The 24,942-nt window shown below is 48.3% G+C and overlaps 1 protein-coding gene across 1 annotated transcript in view; it reads right to left on the bottom strand.

The window, feature by feature from the left end:
- Window positions 1–772: 772 nt before the first annotated feature.
- LOC142559685 (kelch-like protein 33) overlaps window positions 773–24,942 on the bottom strand; it is a 178,118-nt gene continuing 153,948 nt past the window's right edge. The window contains exons 9-11 of the mRNA XM_075671250.1: window positions 2,575–2,775; window positions 1,850–2,160; window positions 773–1,389 (exon numbers count right to left, since the gene is read on the bottom strand). Coding sequence (XP_075527365.1) covers window positions 1,184–1,389; window positions 1,850–2,160; window positions 2,575–2,775 — 718 coding nt within the window. The 3' untranslated portion in view covers window positions 773–1,183. The remainder of the gene's footprint in view (window positions 1,390–1,849; window positions 2,161–2,574; window positions 2,776–24,942) is intronic.

The following is a 24,942-nucleotide window of genomic DNA, read 5'->3' as shown; positions in this document are numbered from 1 at the left end:
AGCGTCATTCGGAGTACCACAATGGATAGTCTTAGCAGAAATTCTTTCTTGTTATACATCAATCATACGACAGATAACGGAAAACTAAAGTGTGCAAGTTTGCAAATCATTACATTATATATAAAGAAATTATAGCCACTATAATCAAGTAACACTAAATAACCACCTTGAGCACATGGCAAATTAATGTGAGGCATGATAAATAAATAATTTAGAGAAGAATATTTTTATGCGAGTATGCCGAAAAAAAGCCTAGAAGTTTCAAAGAAAATCAATACAGTTACTTTGTAATGACTACAATCGTAATGTTTCTCCCACAGAATATTCAGCCAAACTCCATGCCTTCCCGACAATTTACAAGCGTACTTGCAATTTTGCACTTTATGTTTCTAGTTCATCTCATTATTAGGTTTTAGTTCATCTCATTATTAGGTAATTAGACAGCCTTCAGCTAACTGCGAAGCACTACGACTAAACACATATGAGGTTAACGCAGGAACATTTCGGTGCTCATACTTTTCACAAACAATGAGTTATTGGGATTCATTGGAGCGAAATATTGTGCGTTGTTCACCTGACCACTGCCTTTCTACGCTGATAAGTATGTCTTTCAGTATGTCTTGTGATGCATCATAACATCAAATATCACTGCCTCTGCCGCGACCAAAGTTTCGTAATATTTTTTTTTAAGCGATGAGTTCTTTGTTGCCCAGAACAAAAAAAAAATAGGCATATGCTAGGTCAAGCGCGTGGTGCCCTGGTGTATGCCGTGTAAAAAAACTGTGCTTTATTATGCTATTCATTACATTGTGCTAGCGACAATTGGACAGACAATTTCAACAAAAAGATCAGAGCTTGGCGAGACTTCTCTTACGACGTGTATTGGCTGCGGCTGCACGCACATAACGCAAAATACATTCTGCACTGCAGGCTAAAAGCACGGTGGGAAATACTTAAGAAGCTTCGTTTAAATAAGCTTGATGACAATTGTTACGAAATAATAATTGGCTAACTGAAGTCGCCATGAAAGCACACCGCCCACTGTAGCAACCCTAGGATCAACGTGGCCAACATGAACCTGAAAAGACATGTGAACGGGCGCCATGCTTCTTTTCATTATTTTTTTCCCTCAAGAAAACGCCATCCGGCCGGACTTATGAAGACGTGTGGATAGATGAACACATCAAGATGAGGAAGATCGCCGGCGGGTGACTGGTATGCTGGCGACGTCTGGCAGCGGCAGTACGAGTGACCCCGCGATGGGACCCGGCAGTTGGCAGGCTCTGTAGAAGGAGCGGTCACCCGAGTCTGCCGTGGACGCTGCCAGCACTTCCAGAGGAGCCCGCTCTAAGGAGGTAGAGAGGCCGCCTAGAACGTACAGGGTGTCCTCTGCAAATGTAGGAAGCACTGTCAGGGAATCTTGACCCTTTTGTCTCTGTTTACTATAACAGAAAAAGCCTGGTAAGTGGCTAGCGTTAAATTAACGCATGTCGAAATCAGACAGAGCAGCTCGACATTTTCATTACCATTTAGCGGAGCTGATTCAACGAAACTCTGCTCAACTGAATTCAACTGAATATTGTGCCAGTGAAAAATTTTTCGGGATTATCATTTCTAGGTGCTTAATGAATCCATTGTTACAATGATGCTTACCTTCCGCTATGACTTGTGAAAAAAGTATATTTCAATGTTTTGGTGTTTCTTAAATGTTTTGCTTTTGGTTGAAGCATACAAGATAATGCCCTTATAAACAAGGATGGAGCAATCCACAACCATAGAGTACATCCATGAAACGTGAGCACTGGTGAACTAGGTACGCTAAGCTGAACACCCCATAAAGAGAACTCACCATTGGCGCAGACGGCAGCGCTCATGCCATGCCTAGGTTCGGGGAGCGGGCACAGCGACTTCCAGCGGCCGTCGGCCGAAGACGGGTCCCAGAAGAGCACGTCCGAGCGGCTCCTGAAGGCGCGGGCGTCCACCGCGGCGTCTTGCTGCTCAATCGCGGCCCCGTGCGTGGCGCCGCCCGGCACTGTGGCGCCACCGGCCGACGCTGCTTGGCAGAGCGAGAGGCCGCCCACGTGCACCAGCACACCCGAACCGGTGGACACCAACGCGCCGAGGCAGACGGGCCACGGGAGCCGAGGGCCGCGAAACCACCTGAGGGAGGCAAGAAAAACAAAACAACGACGGCCGTTTATGTTCTTAGCCCTTGTGCTAAAGTGTCTGCCACCGCTCATGCGACAGCGGTGCTCTGCTCCTGCAATACCTAACTTGCTATATTTCGAATCAAATACTGTACATGTTGTGGAATTATGAGTGGGCTACTTGGCTGGCCTTTACTGTTGTGAAGGCAGCCCACTTGTAGACACATGTGCTAACACCAAAAGGAAACAAGCATAGACAACGGGAGGAGATAAAGATAAAACACGTTTCTCGTTTTTTAATGTCTGTGCGTGTGTCCACAAGTGCGCTGCCTTCGCAACAATGCCCTCAATTGATTGCGAGGGAGAGTGCAGAAACTCAGTGTAGCCGGCGCATGCGCTGTGGCGGTGCCACAAGGTCCACACCAACCTTCGTGCCTGCACGTCGTAACAGTCGACGTCTGCGAGCAACCACAGGCGGCCGTCGTCCGTGCGTGACACACCACCAGCCACGCAGACCATCTTGCCCGACGCAGACACGGCAGCGCCCATCCGCCCGTGCCTCAGCGGCTCGGCCGTCACTCGCCACCGGTCAGAATGGGGCTCCCAGAACTCCATGCTGTTCAGTAGCCTAGCAGTGCAGGAAGCCGGTCGATTGAGTCTTACAGTTGGTTCAATATGTTATTAGTGAAAAATGTTTGATCTGCTGCTCGAAAACTATCCTGAGACTTGGAGTACCCAGAAGGCTGCCCATATCACTGATTAAAACAGTACAAAGCACAAATAGGAAGCACAAACGCGCATGCTTAAGTGGATATGGTAGAGTAAACCTCCCCAAATATCGAATTTGCAATTTTGGCAGAGAAAAATTGACTGCACTATGAGGGCCAAACCTGCGGAAGCGCGACCTCGAGCACCCGATCAAAGCAGTTCAAATGTAGCGCCGGAATGTGCCGTGCGCCCTGGCATTTAAAAATAGCAGGCGAAGGCCGGTTTGTTGATCGTGGTCGTTCGCGGTTTTCATGGTTATGCGTGGGTTCTTTTTTTTTTGCTTGTTTGCTTGTGCGTGTTAAGTAAATGATTTGTACTAAAAGATCATATATTATTTAAAGGAAAATGACACATCCACGCAATCGTAGCATTTGCTACAAAGGAATCGAAAGAAAAGCGTCACAGTTGATGAAAAATTCATCCTCATCCGGGGCTCGAACCCGGCACCACCGCCTTCCTGGGGCAGCCACTCTACCATCTGAGCTAACCAGGCAGTTAGCAGGGCGAAGTCGAATTTGTTAACAACTGGAAGCAAGAGTTTGACGGAATATAGCCCTTTGTAGAAACGAACTATTACGTCAAACTCTTACTTTTGATACGTGGTCGTGGTCGCCTCTGTTTCGAGTTTCAAACGTATTACTTGCCCTTTTATAATTACTTTTTTTTTTCTTTTTTTTCCAAAGTAGTCCTATTAGGGTTATTATAACTACACGAAGGTATTTCGCCCTCGTCAGCAGCAGTCCTTGAGATAGTTATTCTGGCGGCTAGCTTCCCACGCTATACGTGCCGCCCTCGCACCTGTTTCAGCTTTTCCTAGACGCTAGAGTTATACTTTGTCCGCGCAACCTAGAGCGATCGGAAAGCACGTTTTCCCCCTCTTGGCCGGCGGAGAAGGGAGGCTTTGTTTCCGGCAGACGTAAGGTGCCTGGTGCTGGTCTCGCGCAGACGATGCCCTCTCGGTGAGCGCATATTTCCCCCCTCATCTTTTAAGAGGTTCAATACTTACAAGCATTTGTCTCGCAAACCATATTTCAAGGAAATTTTCCACGTCTCAATAATTTCTCTCGTCGTATTCGAGTGCTGATTGCCATGTTGTAGTTTGTTAACGAAGCTTTCCCCTCAAGTCTAAATATTTTAAGGCAGTTTGTCGTGTGCGTATCATGGCCACGCACGCTTATATCGCCTTCCGTTTCTCTACAACGGTTGCGCTTTAAAACCACGGCGCTGCAATTTTGCTTTCCTTTCCTTCCTTCTCCGCCCTTAAACTGGCTCTCTTAACGACTACACGCAGAGACAAAACAACAACGCGCGCATTAGATCCCATAGATGAGATTAATATTTACCATTATTATTAGGGTTATAATTATATTCGAGTGCTGATTGCCGTGCTATAGTTTGTTAACGAAGCTTTCCCCTCAATTCTAAATATTTTAAGGCAGTTTTCCTAGTCTCTAAAGCCGCCCGAGTTCGCTCTTCTCCTCGGGCGGCCATTTTTTTCCAAGAAAGTATGCCTTCCAACCACACGGTTGGAAAGCGACTATCGCGGACATCACTCCCTTTCCACGTAAGTATGAGGCTCGGAGCAGGAGCTATGGCGCTTGAAGGTAACCTGGGGCCTGACGAACCAACCGACTGAGCTATCTTTCCGGGCAACACCCAAGGGTCACGAGTTCAAATCACCTGTTATGTTCCTTTTTTTTCTCCCCTTTTTCTTTCTTTCTTTTTAATGTCTTTTCCTTTATTTTATCACTGTACGGGAACCCTCCTAAAGAAAAAAATTTATATATATCCTCAATTATGTATGGCCACACATGTGCAGGTCATAAATACCAGGTTCTCTAGCCGAGTGCAATCCGTGCGGTATAACCGAGCTCAGATTGGCACACCTTGACTGATCAAATAAGGCACCACTGTAGGTTAAATGAGGCGTAAAACTCCTGCGGGACCCGCCGTGGTTGCTCAGTGGCTATGGTGTTAGACTGCTGAGCACGAGGTCGCGGGATCGGATCCCGGCCACGGCGGCCGCATTTCGATGTGGGCGAAATGCGAAAACACCAGTGTACTTAGAATTAGGTGCACGTTAAAGAACTCCAGGTGGTCGAAATTTCCGGAGTCCTCCACTACGGCATGCCTCATAATCAGAAAGTGGTTTTGTCACGTAAAACCCCATAATATAATTTTTTTTATTTAACTCCTGCGGGGACGGTAGAGTATCCGTCTCCCGTGCAAGAGGACCGTGGTTCAAATCCCGGTGCCGCGCAATTCTGCACCGGAAAATACAAAAAAAACCGTGTGTTGAGAAAATTGCACGAACAGGCCTGGAGTGCGGCCTGACCCCGGTGACCAGAACCGGTAACGTACTCTCTCACCAGAGCAGGATTGGCCACCCTGGTGCAGTACTTGGCCACAACCTCCTATATGAATAGAACAATCGAACTCCGGCCCTCAGTCCCCAGCAGCCGCGAAGCAACTGACCACGGCGGCGGTCAGATCTGTGACGCTGCAGAGGGTGCTAAGAATACCTGGCTCCGGACAGGCCGCCATTGGAATCTGAACCTGGCAACGTTTAACGTTAGAACGCTATCTAGCGAGGCGAGTCTAGCAGTGTTATTGGAGGAATTAGAGGGTAGTAAATGGGATATAATAGGGCTCAGTGAGGTTAGGAGGACAAAAGAAGCATATACAGTGCTAAAAAGCGGGCATGTACTGTGTTACCGGGGCTTAGCAGAGAGACGAGAACTAGGAGTCGGATTCCTGATTAATAAGGAAATAGCTGGCAACATACAGGAATTCTATAGCATTAACGAGAGGGTGGCAGGTCTTGTTGTGAAGCTTAATAAGAGGTACAAATTGAAGGTGGTACAAGTCTATGCCCCTACATGCAGTCATGATGACCAGGAAGTCGAAAGCTTTTATGAAGACGTGGAATCGGCGATGGGTTAAGTCAAAACAAAATACACTATACTGATGGGTCACTTCAATGCCAGGGTAGGCAAGAAGCAGGCTGGAGACAAGTCCGTAGGGGAATATGGCATAGGCTCTAGGAATAGCAGAGGAGAGTTATTAGTAGAGTTTGCAGAACAGAATAATATGCGGATAATGCATACCTTTTTCCGCAAGCGGGTTAGACGAAAGTGGACGTGGATGAGCCCGAATGGTGAGACTAGAAATGAAATCGACTTCATACTCTGCGCGAACCCTGGCATCATACAAGATGTAGACGTGCTCGGCAAGGTACGCTGCAGTGACCATAGGATGGTAAGAACTCGAATTAGGCTAGACTTGAGGAGGGAACGGAAGAAACTGGTACACAAGAAGCCAATCAATGAGTTAGCGGTAAGAGGGAAACTAGAGGAATTCCGGATCAAGCTACAGAACAGGTATTCGGCTTTAACTCAGGAAGAGGACGTTAGTGTTGAAGCAATGAACGACAATCTCATGGGCATCATTAAGGAGTGCGCAATAGAAGTCGGTGGTAACGCCGTTATACAGGAAACCAGTAAGCTATCGCAGGAGACGAAAGATCTGATCAAGAAACGCCAATCTATGAAAGCCTCTAACCCTACAGCTAGAATAGAACTGGCAGAACTTTCTAAGTTAATCAACAAGCGTAAGACAGCGGACATCAGGAACTATAATATGGATAGAATTGAACAGGATCTCAGGAACGGAGAAAGCCTAAAAACAGTGAAGAAGAAACTAGGAATAGGCAAGAATCAGATGTGTGCGTTAAGAGACAGAGCCGGCAATATCGTTACTAATATGGATGAGATAGTTCAAGTGGCTGAAGACTTCTATAGAGATTTATACAGTACCAGTGGCACCCACGACGATAGTAGAAGAGAGAATAGCCTAGAGGAATTCGAAATCCCACAGGTAACGCCAGAAGAAGTAATGAAAGCCTTAGGAGCTATGCAAAGGGGGAAGGCAGCTGGGGAGGATCAGGTAACAGCAGATTTGTTGAAGGATGGTGGTCAGATTGTTCTAGAGAAACTGGCCACCCTGTATACGCAATGCCTCATAACCTCGAGCGTACCGGAATCTTGGAAGAACGCTAACATAATCCTAATCCATAAGAAAGGGAAGCCAAAGACTTGAAAAATTATAGACCGATCAGCTTACTGTCCGTTGCCTACAAAGTATTTACTAAGGTAATCGCAAATAGAATCAAGAACACCTTAGACTTCTGTCAACCAAAGGACCAGGCAGGATTCCGTAAAGGCTACTCAACAATAAACCATATTCACACTACCAATCAAGTGATAGAGAAATGTGCAGAATATAACCAACCCTTATATACAGCTTTCATTGATTACGAGAAATCGTTTGATTCAGTCAAAACCTTAGCAGTCATGGAGACATTACGGAATCAGGGTGTAGATGAGCCATATGTAAAAATACTGGAAGATATATATAGCGGCTCCACAGCCACCGTAGTCCTCCACAAAGAAAGCAACAAAATCCCAATAAAGAAAGGCGTCAGACAGGGAGATACGATCTCTCCAATGCTATTCACAGCATGTTTACAGGAGGTATTCAGAGACCTGGAGGGGGAAGAATTGGGGATAAAAGTTGATGGAGAATACCTTAGCAACTTGCGATTCGCTGATGATATTGCCTTGCTTAGTAACTCAGGAGACCAATTGCAATGCATGCTCACTGACCTGGAGAGGCAAAGCAGAAGGGTGGGTCTGAAAATTAATCTGCAGAAAACTAAAGTAATGTTTAACAGTCTCGGAAGAGAACAGCAGTTTACGATAGGTAGCGAGGCATTGGAAGTGGTAAGGGAATACATCTACTTAGGGCAGGTAGTGACCACGGATCCGGATCATGAGACTGAAATAACCAGAAGAATAAGAATGGGTTGGGGGGCGTTTGGCAGGCATTCTCAAATCATGAACAGCAGGTTGCCACTATCCCTCAAAAAGAAAGTGTATAACAGCTGTGTGTTACCAGTACTCACATATGGTGCAGAAACCTGGAGGCTTACGAAAAGGGTTCTGCTGAAATTCAGGACGACGCAACGAGCTATGGAAAGAAGAATGATGGGTGTAACGTTAAGGGATAACAAAAGAGCAGATTGAGTGAGGGAACAAACGCGGGTAAATGACATCTTAGTTGAAATCAAGAAAAAGAAATGGGAATGGGCCGGACATGTAATGAGTAGGGAAGATAACCGATGGTCATTAAGGGTTACGGACTGGATTCCAAGGGAAGGGAAGCGTAGCAGGGGGCGGCAGAAAGTTAGGTGGGCGGATGACATTAAGACGTTTGCAGGGACAACATGGCCACAATTAGTACATGACCGGGGTTGTTGGAGAAGTATGGGAGAGGCCTTTGCCCTGCAGTGGGCGTAACTAGGCTGATGATGATGACTTGCCCAGAAGATGGCACGATCGTCCCGCAAACGGAGCAGAGAGAGAACTTTCAAAGGTAATGGTTCCTCTGAGCAAATGTATTCATGGACAAATACAGAACACAAATGAGTCGCTCAACCAGCTATCTGGTGCCACTGCCCTAAGAAAACTTTGTCAGTGCTTACACATTGAAGACAAAATAATGATGCTGCAGCCTACTACAATGACGGTAATTCTGCACGAGAAGCTGTTATGGAGGCCCTTGGTCCGTTCCATGTCTCTTGTGATATTGCAATCGACAGTATGAACGAAGGGCGTGTTGACAGGGCAGAATTCTATGACTCTGCCGAGAGCGAGGAAGGACGACGGATAGAACGGAACAATAAGAAGGGTTTTGGAGACATCTGCAAGAAAGGCAGCAGTGAAATTATTCTCCTGGGGCATTCTGAGCATCCACAAGCAGTATTCGTACATAAAACTTCTTTTTTCTCAAATTGCATTTTTTTTATAAATTTTTCAAATTCAATATACCTTTTCTTAAAAAATGTTCATTCCATTCCATTGAAACAACCACGTCTAAATATTCTGAACTAAAAGAATATCTGATGATATGAATGATAACACTGGAAAATTTACACTGCAAGAAACCCCCCTTGTGGCTTTGTGCAAACATATATTTTTTTGGGTGCGAACTCCAAAGTGGGTATCATATCTCTTTAGTTCAGATATAGCCTTTGGGTATTTAGAATAACACTGTGTAATATCACCACATTCCTCTGCTTGGTTGCAGAGAAAAGGTACATAAAAAAAACTAAACACAACTGGAATTTTGGGAGTGGACCACAGGAAAGGCACACCATCTAGACACAAAGTGTTTCGCGTTGTACCCAAGAGCATCTTTTGTAAGCGTGTGAAATTTGATGCAAATATCTGTAGCCGTTTCTAACATATTACGTTAAAACTAACATGTACAATTTATCCTACCATGACTCCTTAACGCTTTTACAAATGTTTTTCTTCCGCATAGAGCGGAAATGCAGGCGCCAGAACACAGACACGAGAAGAACGCCAAGGAAGGCACCTAAATTAACTGCAAATGCTCGAGGGTAGGCAGCGCCAACCCGTCAACATAAACACGCGGGGGCGGTGTTGAGCACAATCATTTCTTTTTTTACGCATAATAACCAGGTCAGAGCGCTTACGCAGATGCTGCCACTAGTAAAATTATTCCATGCCTCAGGCATCAGGCGCGCTTTCTTGTTCTCATGCCTGAACAGAAGTGTGTACACCAGAATATTTTACTCTCGCACCTTCCTTTGCAGCAAACGCAATTAATCTCGAACCCCGTCGCCATCTTTCGGCGCGGCCCACACCGGGGCTGCGGGTTTTATTACGGAGTTGCTGGTGACAATGACCATTACGAAAAAACACTAGCGTGAACAATGCGACCATAACAGGCTGAGTGCTAGCATCACCAGTTTACGCAAGTGCCTGCAAATTCTGGCTCCCACATGGAAAGGCCAAATTTCGGAGTACACTCCCAGTCACGACATTGCAACGAATGGCTGGACGGTGTTCCACCGCGATAAAAAATCGCTCATGCTCAATTAATCTACGAATCAGGCAACAACCTGTCTGGCCCCCAAAAATGGCGGAAGCAAACAGGATCTTCATAAACTACGCCCATAATGCATTCTGCAAACCTGTGGGTATACTTTACATAATGCCTCTGAATTTTTTTGTTGTCGTTCAACTGCTATTTCTTTCACTACACGGTGACGCATACCTCTTCTAACTTATTTGCCAGCCGCAAAAACATTTACTTCACATCTACTTCCTACATCCTTAAGTCGCTGCAGCAGAGGGGGAACGTAAGGTATACCTACGATGAGACTTCTTTACAGGTTGGTTAGGTCTTCTAAACTTCTTTCTTAGGTGCCCTGACCCCCCCCTTGCTATGCTATCACTGCAACGTGTTGTCAGCACATGTTATGTTTTTAAAGTATTTAGATCAGTTGACCTTAAAATTTTGTTTCTTAGAACACGAGTGCCTGTTGCGTTCATAGTATGCTATAGATTTGATTTTAACCAATGTGCAAAAGCACTGTCATTCACTTTCGAGCTGCCTGTTGCAGTTTTTCTAGCTTTTACTCATCGCAGTTATTAGAGCTTTACCTAAAACTTTAACCTCGCCATATTGTCGCATTCACCAATGCATATACGTTTTTGATTGGAATGGCTGATAGCGCCAAGTGCAATGCCTGCGGTGTCGAGGAAACTATAAAACGTCTACTCTTCTTTTGAAAATGAACGACATGACCTCTGTACAGCTCTCAATCAGTTAGATAGAAAACCGTTCACCTTGAACAAGATCTTGGGACCATGCCTCACATATCGCAGCTACGGATGGCCACAAAAGCGCTGCTGCGATATTTGAAAGCTACCGGATTGAGTCAGCGTCTGTGATTCGGACTGAGTGACCGATCCATATTCCGAGTGGACTTTCTCGTCTTCTTTTAATCTTTCCGTCCCCTTCTCCCTTACCCCAGTGTAGGGTAGCCAACCGGGCTCAGTCCTGGTTAACCTCCCTGCCATTAATTTATCATTTGCTCGCTCTCTCTCTCTCGGTTTTGTATATACTCAGCACGCTACAACTCGGCCCACTGGAAGTTTGTGAAACGTGGTATTACTTCTTCTTGCATGGAGATGGCGCCGCGGAAGTCACGTACTCAAAAGATACAACGAGGGAGTTTTTATCTAGCATTCGCCCGTCCTCTAAAATACCCAAAAGAGTCTAAGAACTGCTGTGGAATCCGGATTCGAAATGTGTCTTTGCCTAGGTACTACGGAGGACGACGCGTTTTGCTCCCCACTCCCCCATTTAACGGCCGCCTAAAGGTCCGTCCAAACGGGATCACAGCAGCCGATTCCAAGTCGGTAATGCGAAGCGCAATTAATTTAATGCGTTAGCATTTGTGGGGATTCCACTCTGCGTGCGACTAGGGCTGAAGGCGAGCTTCGGATCTAGCCCCACACAGTCGCTCCGTGGTACTCCCCAACCCGTAGCGCCGGAACCGCGGCTACGTAGGGTTCGAACGAATAAGGCAACCAGCGGCGTCAACTGTAACACCGGCATAGGGGCGTCCTCTTTGTAATAAGTAATAATAGGCTGGCCTCGTTGCCCGGGATAGTCAGGCAAACGAGGTCACTCACGGGTCGCGGCAGGTACTCCAGTCCCGCAGATTAGCGGTCCGGAGTCAGAGAGCGAGGGACTCCCCCGGTTACGCTGTTTTGTATCTTTTTACCTTGACGAGGGGAATGTCCTCCTCGCCCGTCAGCTACCTTACCGCGAGTCGGTGAGGAAGGGTGCGCGCGCATCGCGAGAGCGAGAGAGAAGCGGGAGAAGGCTTAGGGCGCCTCTCCTCTCCCGTGTCTATGCAGGCTCTCGACGCGACCGCGACGACGTTGGGGAAGATGGGCGCGCGTGCTCCCCACACATTAGAAGTGGCAAAATGAAAAAAAAGAAAGGTCGTGAGCTATTCTACTCTGTGAAGGTGGTTGACCAACAAAGCTGTTGGTACACGACACGGAGGTGACACATAATTCTCAACCAAGGTGCGAACTCATTTATTGTCCTGATGGGTGGTCTTCGTGAAGAAAGGTACGCACACTGATTTGTTGTCTTCATCAGTACTCATTATTTCACTCGCAACTGCAATTACATTCTCTGATAATGCCAAATCGATGCACATACGCCTCTGGGTGGTTGGTTGGGCGGATCGGTGTGGCAATGCAAGCGGTATGTCAGCAACACGGAACGCGTAAAGCGCTCCCTTTTCCGTACCGACACGTCCACATTGAAATCAGCGAAAACGACAACAGGGGTAGTGTCATCGCAGCTAATTCACACAAAGTGAGTAGCCATGAACCTTATGGGACTATGAGTCATTGCATTTTTTTTGCTTACGAGAGTGTGAGCCGTTGCTCACGGAGGTATGAGCCATTGATGATGACAGTTTACGACATGCTGTTCCGTATGTTGTATGCGTGATTAGAAAAAAAGTTTAAGCATTGTTCATTTCACTTTGCTGAGGGGGCTATGAGCCATCGTATAATTTGCTTGCTTATGGGAGTATCAATGCTTACGGGGGTATGAGCCATTATTGATGATAGTTTTCACGGAGAACAAAAATACATGGAACCCTAGCCACATACAGCTTCGCTGCAAAAGAAACGTTTACATGTGGGAGATGTGTGGATCCTATCCCGTGGTATAAGCATTTACATACTGCAACCGACGGCGGTCTATATACAGGGTGTTTAAGCGAACACTCAAAATTTTTTAAATGTTGCCTATGGCAGATTGCTCAATCCTACTTTTTGAGCCGCTCTACTCGAAGTCGCGGACACTACTTGCACAAAAAATTGAAATGCAAAATCTACTAATTAACAAGAATTCACTAATTAACTTTCTGTGTGCTTCACTTGTGGGCTTAACTTGTGTGCTTCATTAACATGTCTGCTTCAGTGCACGAAACGACATTTTGGTAACAATTTAACTGGAACGCTAATGCATTTCTCCGCAAAGTTCGGGAATTGATATCTCGAAACTGGTGTAAGCTTGAAAGTGACTTCCAAGGGGATCAGCCTTGCGAACTCCACGTCTATACTTTGTAAATTGCACTATGGGCCATAATGTAATCAGTTAAAAAGTTAATTCGTGAATTCTTGTTAATTAGTTTCTTTAGCATCTCAATTTCTTTCTGCAAGTATTGTCCGCCGCATCGAGTATACCAGCTCATGAACTGGAATTGTGAGATCTGCCACAGGCAACTTTTAAAGATTTTTGAAAGGGTTCGCTGAAACACCCTGTATACTCAAGAGCGCAGTCAGTTGCAATTAGCTCTTCGAAAAGGCGGGATGTGTGTCGAGTGAGCACCTGAACAACACTTAGGAATGTGTTAAACGTGATTTCATTCATGAATCCGGGATCTCAAAAACGTGCGACGTAATGCTACCGCATTTCTCTCGCATTTACACTAAATCGACACCAGATATTAGAGCGCAGCTTTTCGGCGCCCGTTTCTGCGTTGCGCGACGCCGTCGTCCCTCGCCGTAACCAAGGTTATCATCCGCGCGCTACTCTAGCTGCGTGCGCTCCTGCTGCCATCTCTCGCGCGCGGTGCGAGTCTCGCGATTCCCTTGTCCACCAAAGCCGGATGACGTCTTCTCGCCTATACCCCCGCTCCCTTGCTCCGTGCAGCACCGTTGCGGCGACTCTCGCTGCTACCGTCCACTTCGCCCTCGCCGTCCTTTCTCCCGCTGTCGCGGCACTGCCGCAGTGCCGGCGGGGGGCGCTGCTTGCTGCGTCGCGCGTGATCTACGGCTTTCCGCTCCGTCTCCGCGTCGCGTGACTGTACGGTTCTCAGCCGTGTCTCTCGCTTCCCCGTTTGCGGGGCGCGTTCCTCAGTGGTATTTATCGCCTCTGGTAGTGCTTGCACATGGCTGTTCTTATCCCGCCTCCACTGTTGCGCTTTACCTCCCCTTACCCGGCGCAGTGCCGTTGCGGTGACCCGAAATGCACTTGTAGCGTTTCGTCCGTTTACTTCTCCTCCCCAACCCAACCTTGTGCGTCCACACTAAAGCATGTCTGTGGGTGAATGATTGTGTGACTTCTACTCGATACCCCTGTTATCCGCCGGTTTCCTCATCCCACTTCAGACGAAACATTAAATATAGATTGCTAATCCACCCCCCGTCTCTCTCTGCAGTGGTGACCCACTATAAGATGACGCGATGACGCATCGCCGGAGCACCGGCTCTATAGCGCCAGGTCGCGGTGTGTGCCGCCCAGTCCGAAACGCACAACCGCCTCCCTTCGGCACTGCGTGTGCGGTTGCCTGTTGTTGAAATAAGGCAGCAGCTGCGCTCAAAGATCGCATTACCAAGAAGCGTAATCGTCGGTCAATTTAGTTTTGCCTATCCATTCTTGCGAAGCGCTCATAAAAACGAACCACGAGAAATACAGTACAAGCACTGGTCTAACAATACTTTGTTAGAGCAGCATTTTTCCTGTATTCTTATTCTTGCTCGCGCTACGTTTCTTACATGCACTGCCCGAGATCGGATAGGTTCCCACTTGCCCGCTTTTCAATCCTTCTTTATTTATCGTTTTGTTCAATTAAACTTAGAAACAACTTACAACCGCACTCATGGCCCATGTAAACAATAAATCGCAAGTCACAAGATTCACCAGCTCAGAGTGGATGCCCGTATAGCTCCGGTGAAACTACTGTGATGATCTTGAGAACTCGAGATGGCAGGGTTTCGGATTGTGCTTTAACATGACAAAGGTGCTCCTGATGCCCTTGGCTACTGGTGCGCAGACTATAGAACATTTATGTAGAGTAGTCTGGGGTCCACGCACCAGGGGCCACCTCGGCAAGGCACGCCGTATAGACCTCCTTCTGAATGTGGAGCAAGCAAACATTAGCCGCAGTCCGCCGCTCCAGTAACGTTTGGCCGCGAAGCCAGGGATCGTTTAGAAATATTTAGAAAGTGGAAGAGCAGATGGAAGACGTGCTCTATCTTGAGTTAACTGCAAGAAGTGCGACAGAGCTGAAGGTGTGGAATGAGACTCTGTGCGAGCTTCATCCGCGTCACTTGCACAAGGAGGGCCCTTGTTTACGACCGTTCGTCATGCGCTGCCTTCAGCAAGGTGAACGTAGCAGGCCTATACACCAGCGCTGGATAGTCAACTGCCGGCAATAACAGGCAACTGGTTACTGGCAATGCCTTCCAGTCTAACATCACCTGCAGCAACAATAAACGGTTATCTCTACCACAGGCACGACATATCACTAAATGGTGAATTTCGATGAACGTACAAGTCAGCGCTGTGTCCTCGTGGCGCCTTCGAATTGCTACTGAAATACTCGAGTAGCATCACGTTTAATAGCAGTGAAGTCAAGCGACGATTATCAGGTGGAAACAGCGAGTTTTTCTTTCCGCGCCAGGAATCAAACAGCACGCGAGTGATCACACTGCCACTTGCAGCATCTTTATCCTCGCGTACGGGATTACATCAAAAGCACTGTAAGTAAACAAGAAATATTCCCAATTTATCTGATCAGCGCTGGCAAAAGGATTACGTGGTTGGAACTAGCACCATGATCAGATGAGGTCGCAAGCAGGCAATTTCTGCGCGTCCACACACGCCTATTTGTTAATGACGTTGTTAACACAACAGACGCACGGCCACAACAGCCTTGCACGTCTACCGCCGAGAAGACTAGACTATGAAGGGTAATATACTACACTAGGTTGCTACATTCGTCACCTGAAATGAAAGGTAGGCCTACACTGTGTCTGCAGCTTTGGCTAAAGTATAAGTCTACCCCATAACTGCTCCCCGTGGTCGGTGAAATAGTGGCCGTCTCAACCATGCCTGAGGCCGCTACCGTCATTGTACATAGACGAGGATCAGGAGACGCTCGTTGGCGGGTGTTGTGACGTGATCAAATGTGGCGGCGCTCATGAGTCGTCTCGTCATTCCGATTCAGCGACTCAAACACTGCTTAATCATCATCATCATCATCATCAGCCTGGTTACGCCCACTGCAGGGCAAAGGCATCTCCCATACTTCAACAACCACGGTCATGTACTAATTGTGGCCATGCCATACCTGCAAACTTCTTAATCTCATCCGCCCACCTAACTTTCTACCGCCCCCTGCTACGCTTCCCTCCTTCCTTCCCTCCTTACTTCCCTCCTTACTAATTGTTAAAAACACCATATAAACGAATCGGCTACTTGTAATTGAGGTGTGTTGCTGGAAGAAAAAAAAGAAAAGTTGAAAATTGGCCGTACGCGATAAACTGACGAAAGAAATAAGATGCATTTCGAGCGCCATCATTTTCTGTACGTAATGTTTTCTCGCACTGCCAAGTGTTTGGATCGGACTGCTGGTACGATCTGTTGGGAACTCGGCGCTGACGCCCGTGGTTGTACCTGGGTCGCAAGCCCCAAGGGTAGCGTTGGCCTGGCGGCCTGGGGTACAACTGGAAGCATCCGAAGGTCCCGGCAAAGCATGAGTCGACTGGTAACAACGAAACAACTTGTTTATTTTAACATCGCAAAGAGTTGGCGGTCAGGTTGACCGAAGTAGAGAGACGGGAGAGCACTTCACTCAACAGAAGAAATCGGAGCCCTCCTTTTTTTGCGTCCGGGGGCAGCTGTTTTTATACTCTCGCAGTTGAGGGCAAGAAGGAACCCCTCAAAAGACGAGCACGTGAATGTACAATGGGCTAATGGTGACGCACACTGTCGTAGCGATGCCGTAGCACCATGACGAGCACGATCTCGTAGCACCCTGTCGAGCACGATCTCGTAGCACCCTGTTGTAGCGCTGCCGGTCGGGCACAATGACTGTAATGAGAGGATGGTCCCTGCTTTGGCATCGCCTGTTTCGGGCACAATGACTGGAATGAGAGGATGGTCCCTGCTTTGGCATCGCCTGTTTCGGGCACAATGACTGGAATGAGAGGATGGTCCCTGCTTTGGCATCGCCTGTTTCGGGCACAATGACTGGAATGAGAGGGTGATCTTTTGCGGTCGCATCGCCGCAGTCGCGCCTGGAAACACCTGCCGATGAGTGTTGCGGCGACGACGATCGGGCCAAAATGTCTGCCGCCCCGCCGCAGTCGCGCCGGCAAAACCACGTGTCGCAGGCGAAACGCAACAGACCGCCCCGCCGGGGGAAGGAGATCCCGATGGACAGGGGACTGCATCCGCTGTCCGGAGGGATGTCGCTCGATGATGCTCATAACCGAAGTCGGGCGTCCCTCGACGTTTCTTGAGCGCAGCGCACAGAGAAGGCCTCGTTCTCTTGTTCAGGTTCGCACGGGACACTGCAAAGTGACTTCGGGAGAGTTCACATTTTTGTTCTCGTTCCCGGTAAGCGTTAGAACTACGCTGAAACTCAACCGCTCAGTCAACAAGCACGGCACAACCCTCACTAAGCCCTGCCAGGCTCTTTCCCCTTTTTATACCACTGCCTAGTTCCTTACAGTAGTCTAGCATCACTCAGAACGCGTCCACAAATTGAAAACTTGCACTAGAAAGCATATCATCACTTTGAAACACTAAACAAAAGCAATATGTTAAAAAAAATCCTGCCTCAGGAAAAAAAACATCAGTAACAAACAATTTTGAGGCTGATTCCTACGTTAGGGGCTTCGACTTAAGCCATCGGCGTTACCGTTGAGACTCCCCTTTTTGTAACGCACCTCAAAGGAATATTGTTGTAAAGCGAGGCTCCAGCGCAGGAGGCGGCCATTTTTGGGAGAGATGGTCTGCAGCCATTGGAGAGGGCAGTGATCCGTCTCAATGATAAACCTCGAGCCGGCTAGATAGCATGACAATTTCTGAACGGCCCACACGAGACACGCACACTCTTTCTCGGTGGCGCTATACGCCTGCTCACGACTGGTCAGCTTACGACTAGCATACAGGACGGGGTGTTCTACTTCTCCATTTTCCCGTTGGCACAGTACAACGCCCATGCCTCGCTCACTAGCATCGCACTGAACAATGAACCCTTTTGTATAGTCTGGCGATCGTAGCACAGGCTGGCCTGTTAGGGCACTCTTTAGGGCGCTAAAAGCTCTTTCCTTTGTCTCGTCCCAGACGACTGTTTGAGGCTCTGTCTTTCTTAGAGCATCCGTCAGGGGAGCCGCGATATCAGAGTACCTAGGGATGTACCTCTGATAGTAGCCGGCGACACCTAAGAACGACCGAATATCGGTCTTTGTGCGCGGTTGCGGAAAGTCTCGCACAGCGGCCACTTTTATTTCAGAGGGGCGGCGACGACCCTGACCAATCACGTGACCGAGGTAGACAACCTCGGCCTGTGTTAACTGGCACTTAGGAGCCTTTACTGTCAAGCCTGCTTCGCGCAGGCGGGTTAGCACTGCCCGCAAGTGTGTCATATGCTCAGACCAGGATGCGGAGAATATCGCTACGTCGTCTAGATACGGTAAAGCGAATTCTTGCTGTCCCCGCAACACTTTATCCATGAGACTTGAAAAACAGTATGGCGCGTTCTTCAAACCAAAACTCAACACTTTAGGACGGAATGTTCCCATTGGTGAAATGAACGCCGCATACCTACTAGCCTCTTCTGTAAGTGGAACCTGCCAATAACCCCTGACAAGATCTAGGGTGGAAATAAACTGAGCGCTACTAACTTTCTCAAGGCGCTCCTCGATGTTAGGGATCGGATAAATTTGATCCTTAGTGATGGAATTAAGCCTGCGGTAGTCGACGCAAGGACGAGGTTCCTTGCCCGGTACCTCAACTAAAATCAAAGGGGAGGTATAATCACTCTCACCTGCCTCAATAACACCGAGCTGTAGCATTTTCTTTACCTCAGCCTCCATAATATCGCTCTGGCGGGGTGACACCCGATACGCCTTGGATCGTACTGGCTCTGGGGAGGTAAGTTCTATATCATGAGTAAGTACCGAAGTCCTACCAGGCCTCTCAGAGAACAGACCTTGAAACTCTTGTAATAGCTGGTGTAGTTCGGTTTTCTGCTCAGGCGACAGCGGCGCTTTACTGATAAGGTCACTAATGACTTGACCGGTGTCTTCCCTGTTCGTCACTGAGCCTAGTCCCGGAAGCTCGACCGGAAGCTCTTCAGGAACGTTTACCATCATGCACACCACTGCTTCCCTTTGTCTATAAGGTTTGAGCAGATTACAGTGGTAAACTTGCTGTGCTTTCCGCTTTCCTGGCAGACTTACCACGTAGTTAACGTCCGACAGTTTCTGAACAATTCGCGCTGGGCCCTCCCACTGCACGTCTAGTTTGTTGTTTAGCGATGTGCGCAATATCATGACCTCATCGCCAACCTCAAAACGACGGGCCCTGGCTGTCCGATCATAATAAACCTTGGCCCTCTGCTGGGCCTTTGTCATTGCTTCACCTGACAACTCCTGTGCCCTTCTTAAGCGTTCGAGGAGCTTAAGCACGTACTCCACCACGACTGGGTCGTCGCCCCTACCTTCACACGATTCTCGAAGCATGCGAAGCGGAGATCGAAGCGAGCGACCGTACACCAGTTCAGCTGGCGAAAACCCCGTAGCCGCATGCGGCGCGGTCCTTAAAGCAAACATCACCCCAGGCAGACACAGCTCCCAGTCAGTTCGATGTTCAAAACACAACGCTCTCAACACGCGCTTCATGACGGAGTGGAGCTTCTCAACGGAATTCGACTGTGGGTGGTACACTGAGCTGTGTAGCAGCTTTACCCCACACCTTTCGAGAAAAGTTGTCGTCAAAGCGCTAGTAAACACTGTGCCCTGATCTGATTGGATTTCCGCAGTAAAACCAACTCGCGCAAATATGGACAGTAGTGCATTAACTATCTCAACTGAGCTGAGTTCTTTAAGCGGCACTGCTTCAGGGAACTTTGTCGCTGGGCAGATCACAGTCAAAATGTGTCTGTACCCCGTGGCTGTTACCGGCAGAGGTCCCACAGTATCAATAACGAGCCGTCTAAAAGGCTCCGTAATGATAGGTACCAATTTCAACGGCGCCCTCGATTTGTCCCCTGGTTTGCCCACCCGCTGACAAGTGTCACATGTCCTCACGAAATGGTCTGCGTCCCGAAAACACCCTGGCCAATAGTACTCTTGCAAGAGACGGTCCTTAGTTTTCTTAACTCCTAGGTGTCCGGACCACGAACCCCCATGCGACAAGCGCAACAGATCCTGACGATAGCATTGAGGCACGATCAGCTGATCGAACTCCACTCCTCTTCGGTCTAGATACTTCCGGTACAGGACTCCACCTCTTTCCACAAAACGCGCAGTTTTCCTGGCGATACCTTCTTTGACATTGCAGCGCACGTTTTCCAGGCTGCCATCCTTTTTTTGCTCGGCTATCAAAGCCGACCGGCTGACTTTTAGCAACCTATCAAGTCCGTCTGACGTAGGCGCGATGAGCAAATCAGTAGATAGCTCTTCTAACTTTCCCGAATCGGGATTTTCCTCTCCAGTATCTGGCGCCTTCAACGCTACAGACTCAATTTTATTCAGTTCGGGCGTGCTCTGAATATCAGCTTGCTGCGCCTCTGACCCTTTTTCGTTGTTTGATAACGTCGGCCCCGCAACTACCGCCTTTGCAGCGAGCTCCCGAACCTTCGATCTGGTTAAGGCCTGAACACTAGCTTCACCAAACAAAAGCCCCTTCTCGCGCAGGAGGTGATCGGACCTGTTTGAAAATAGGTACGGGTACTGGGGTGGCAGCATAGATGACACTGCCGCCTCCGTCTCAAGCGCTCCGAAAGGTCCTTCAATAAGCACTTTTGCTACCGGCAGACACACGCTATGAGCTTCCACGGCTTGCTTGATCCACGCGCACTCGCCCGTGAACATATGGGGTTCTACGTAAGACGGGTGAACTACATCCATCGTTGCTGCGGAATCGCGAAGCACTCGGCACTCTTTCCCGTTCACGAGGAGGTCTCGCATGTAAGGCTCGAGAAGCTTCATGTTCTCGTCAGTGCTGCCTATTGAAAAAAAAACAACTTTTGGTGTTGTTTCCGGACACTGCGCCGAAAAGTGACCCGGCTTCTGGCACGTATAACAAACGCGCGCTTGCCTCATCTCGAACCGCTTTCTGCGTTCGGCTTCGGCTGCCGCCGTCTCCTTAGGTTCGGTCGCACTGCTTCCACTCGCATCCGCACTACGCGTGTTCCCCTTTGCTCTCATGGGTGTGAACTTCGGCCTCTCAAACTTCGAGCCAAATTCACCCTTTTGACCGTCCTTAGCTCCGCGAGCCCGACGCGTCACAAACTCCTCGGCTAGCTCAGCGGCTTTAGCCACCGTACAAACGTCTGGCCTATCCAAGACCCAGTATCGCACGTTCTCCGGTAACCGACTATAAAACTGTTCTAGCCCGAAACACTGCAGAACTTTATCGTGGTCACCAAACGCTTTCTCTTCTTTGAGCCACTCCTGCATGTTCGACATAAGCCTATACGCAAACTCTGTATATGACTCACTTTTTCCTTTCTCATTTTCCCGAAACTTCCGACGGAACGCCTCCGCAGACAGCCGGTACTTTTTTAGCAGACTCGATTTCACTGTGTCGAAATCCTCTGCCTCCTCTCTATCCAAGCGAGCGACTACGTCGGCCGCCTCGCCGGGTAACAAAGTGAGCAAGCGCTGTGGCCACGTTTCTCGAGAGAACCCCTGCTTCTCGCACGTTCGCTCAAAGTTAACCAGGAACAAACCAATGTCCTCTCCAAGCTTAAACGGCCGCATCAGGTCAGTCATTTTGAACAATACTCGTTCTCCTGCACCGTGTGCCTGACTTCCATTACGAGCGCGTTCCATCTCTATCTCGAGACGCTTCATTTCCAAAGCGTGTTGACGGTCACGCTCTTCTTTTTTCTCTTGTTGCTCTCGCTCTTTCTGTTCTTTACGTTCGCGCTCTTCTTTTTCTTTTTGCTCTTTAAGTTCGCGCTCCTGTCTTTTTGCAGTCTCTCTCTCTTCAATGGTCTCAAGGCATTCCGACAGCTCGTCATCCTCAGCCTCTAACTCAAGAATAGCCTTTATCAGTTCTGGTTTTCTTAGTTTGTCTGAGACATCCAGACCCAACTCTCTTGCAAGCTCCAACAATTTCGGTTTGCGCAACGACTTCAAATCCATGGCTGCTCTGAATGCTGCTTTCTCTACTGCTTACTATTGTCTTGCCGCAAACTAACCCGGCAGCAACGACAACCACAATTACCAGCTCTGTTTCTGACACTAACAAAAGCCTGGCAAAGCTCAGAAGAAGAAAGTCCCGCACTCACCAAACCTCGCAGCCAAGAGTCCAGCGCAGTCGTTCCGCTGCAGGCAACCAGTCATCACACAGGGCTCGTTGCACTGCTCCCGGATCGTCATTGAGCTGCTCAGCATACAGTCAACTGCATCTCTTCGCTGCTGGCCTCCGTTGTCGCGATCCCACCGCTGGCAGACAGTTGTTTGAAGTCGTAGGCGATCCCACCGCTGCCACCAGATGTTTGGATCGGACTGCTGGTACGATCTGTTGGGAACTCGGCGCTGACGCCCGTGGTTGTACCTGGGTCGCAAGCCCCAAGGGTAGCGTTGGCCTGGCGGCCTGGGGTACAACTGGAAGCATCCGAAGGTCCCGGCAAAGCATGAGTCGACTGGTAACAATGAAACAACTTGTTTATTTTAACATCGCAAAGAGTTGGCGGTCAGGTTGACCGAAGTAGAGAGACGGGAGAGCACTTCACTCAACAGAAGAAATCGGAGCCCTCCTTTTTTTGCGTCCGGGGGCAGCTGTTTTTATACTCTCGCAGTTGAGGGCAAGAAGGAACCCCTCAAAAGACGAGCACGTGAATGTACAATGGGCTAATGGTGACGCACACTGTCGTAGCGATGCCGTAGCACCATGACGAGCACGATCTCGTAGCACCCTGTCGAGCACGATCTCGTAGCACCCTGTTGTAGCGCTGCCGGTCGGGCACAATGACTGTAATGAGAGGATGGTCCCTGCTTTGGCATCGCCTGTTTCGGGCACAATGACTGGAATGAGAGGATGGTCCCTGCTTTGGCATCGCCTGTTTCGGGCACAATGACTGGAATGAGAGGATGGTCCCTGCTTTGGCATCGCCTGTTTCGGGCACAATGACTGGAATGAGAGGGTGATCTTTTGCGGTCGCATCGCCGCAGTCGCGCCTGGAAACACCTGCCGATGAGTGTTGCGGCGACGACGATCGGGCCAAAATGTCTGCCGCCCCGCCGCAGTCGCGCCGGCAAAACCACGTGTCGCAGGCGAAACGCAACACAAGTCATTTACGCAGCGTTACTGGTGCTTTCACGCGAATATTCGTGCTATGATCCTCTGTGCCAAACTATGTTCAAAGCGACAAGAAAACAAAAATGCACTAAATTCAATCATATGTGCACGCACTTTCGTATAGTGAACGTTTCAAACAATGCGGTAAGCGCTTGTAATGGTGGGCTTACACATTTATTTGCATTGAATGCGATTTGTGTATATGGACTACAACATATACGAAGTACACATTTATTTCTCGCTTGAGCACGCAGAAATATGGGCTCTAACTGATGATAACGCTGATTCAATTTAGTCCAATTCAATTTCTTTATTTGAAATAAAATTCATGATGCTAGGCGCGAAGAGAAAAGGCCAGAAATTATGCGGCTTGACAGGTGTCTGCAAACCCAGACTCGGCTTGTAAATTTTAGTAGCCATTGAAATATACTAAGAAATGCAAAAAAAGAACGGACAGAAAGACAATTAATTGCGCGCATAAAAATTGTTTCGAAGGTACTCCGTTTTGAAAGGTATTGCTCCAGCTTATCAGGTTTTACATCTATTGCCACCTAGGATACCTTATCTCCAGTTTACACTACTTCTCTTCGCGAAAACTTGTACATCTCTATTGCAAAAGAGCAGAGGGTGTTCAAGTGAAAGACGGACTTTATTTTTCAGGATTATGAAACATGTTTAGACGCATGGAAGTAACATCACTTCTCAGCGTAATCCTGACTAGAAACCGTCGCACTTATCTCAGCGTTTCAGCAGCTCATGGATGCCAGCAGCATAAAAAAATTCCGAAGCCATGAACGAGCAGGCTTCTTGACGTCGTCGTCACTGCTGAAGTGTTGGCCTCCCAGGAACACATTAATGGTCAAAGCAAATGATAATCACTTCGAGCGAAGTCAGAACTGCTTGGTGGACGCGGCAGTACCTCCCAACCGAGATCCTGAAAAGTTGACATTGTGCAGTGCGTTGTTTGCGGTTGAGCATTGCCATGGTTGAACATAACGCCTGTGGTAAACAAGCTAGGTCGTTTCTTCCTGGGTACAATATGCACATGTTGTAAACTATCACAGCAATATTTGCATTTCATGGCCTTGCCACTGTAGATTAAATCAACATAAATGATGGCGCATTCATATGGAAAATTCGTCGCCGTGAGCTTCTCCGCCGATGAAATGCCCGGTCCAGAATTGTCTTCAACAGATATCCGGCCGTCTCGAAACCATTTGCAACACAAACGTTGCGCTGCGGCTTAGCATCACGCCGCCATGCTGATTCTTAACGGCGCCCTGGAAGACCCCTCTAGCTTGCGAAACAACATAGTAAGCGGATGGCATACGATGCTGTGAACATCGTATAGTGAACTTTTCAAAGAATGCGGTAAGCGCTTGTGATGGTGGGCTTACACATTTATTTGCATTGAATGCGATTTGTGAATATGCACTACAACATATATGAAGTACACATTTATTTCTCGCTTGCCAAGTCTTGCAGTAAAGCGCGGCGCTTGGAGCCCGCATGGGGAGCTCGCAAGTGTAGCGCGGAGTCACCGCTTCTCCTACGCTGTTTTCAACGCAAGCCTCCTCCTCGCTCTCTTATGGGCGTGCACAAGATTTGCACAAAATCATGCACACTGTCGGACGGACAGTGTGCATGATTTTGTGCAAATCCAGAGCAGTTTCACATTCCAAGTTGCATGCGAGCTCCATCGCAAACAGCTCACTGCAAAATTGATCCAGTTGGTGGTGTTAACTAGGCTGCACTTTTTCACATTGAACGAAGACAATGTTCTTCAAAGGGA

The sequence above is a fragment of the Dermacentor variabilis genome, chromosome 10, assembly GCF_050947875.1.
Source record: "Dermacentor variabilis isolate Ectoservices chromosome 10, ASM5094787v1, whole genome shotgun sequence".
Classification (NCBI taxonomy): Eukaryota; Metazoa; Arthropoda; class Arachnida; order Ixodida; family Ixodidae; genus Dermacentor; species Dermacentor variabilis.
The sequence above is the reverse complement of the archived record's forward strand: the minus strand, read 5'-3'. Positions and strand labels throughout refer to the sequence as shown.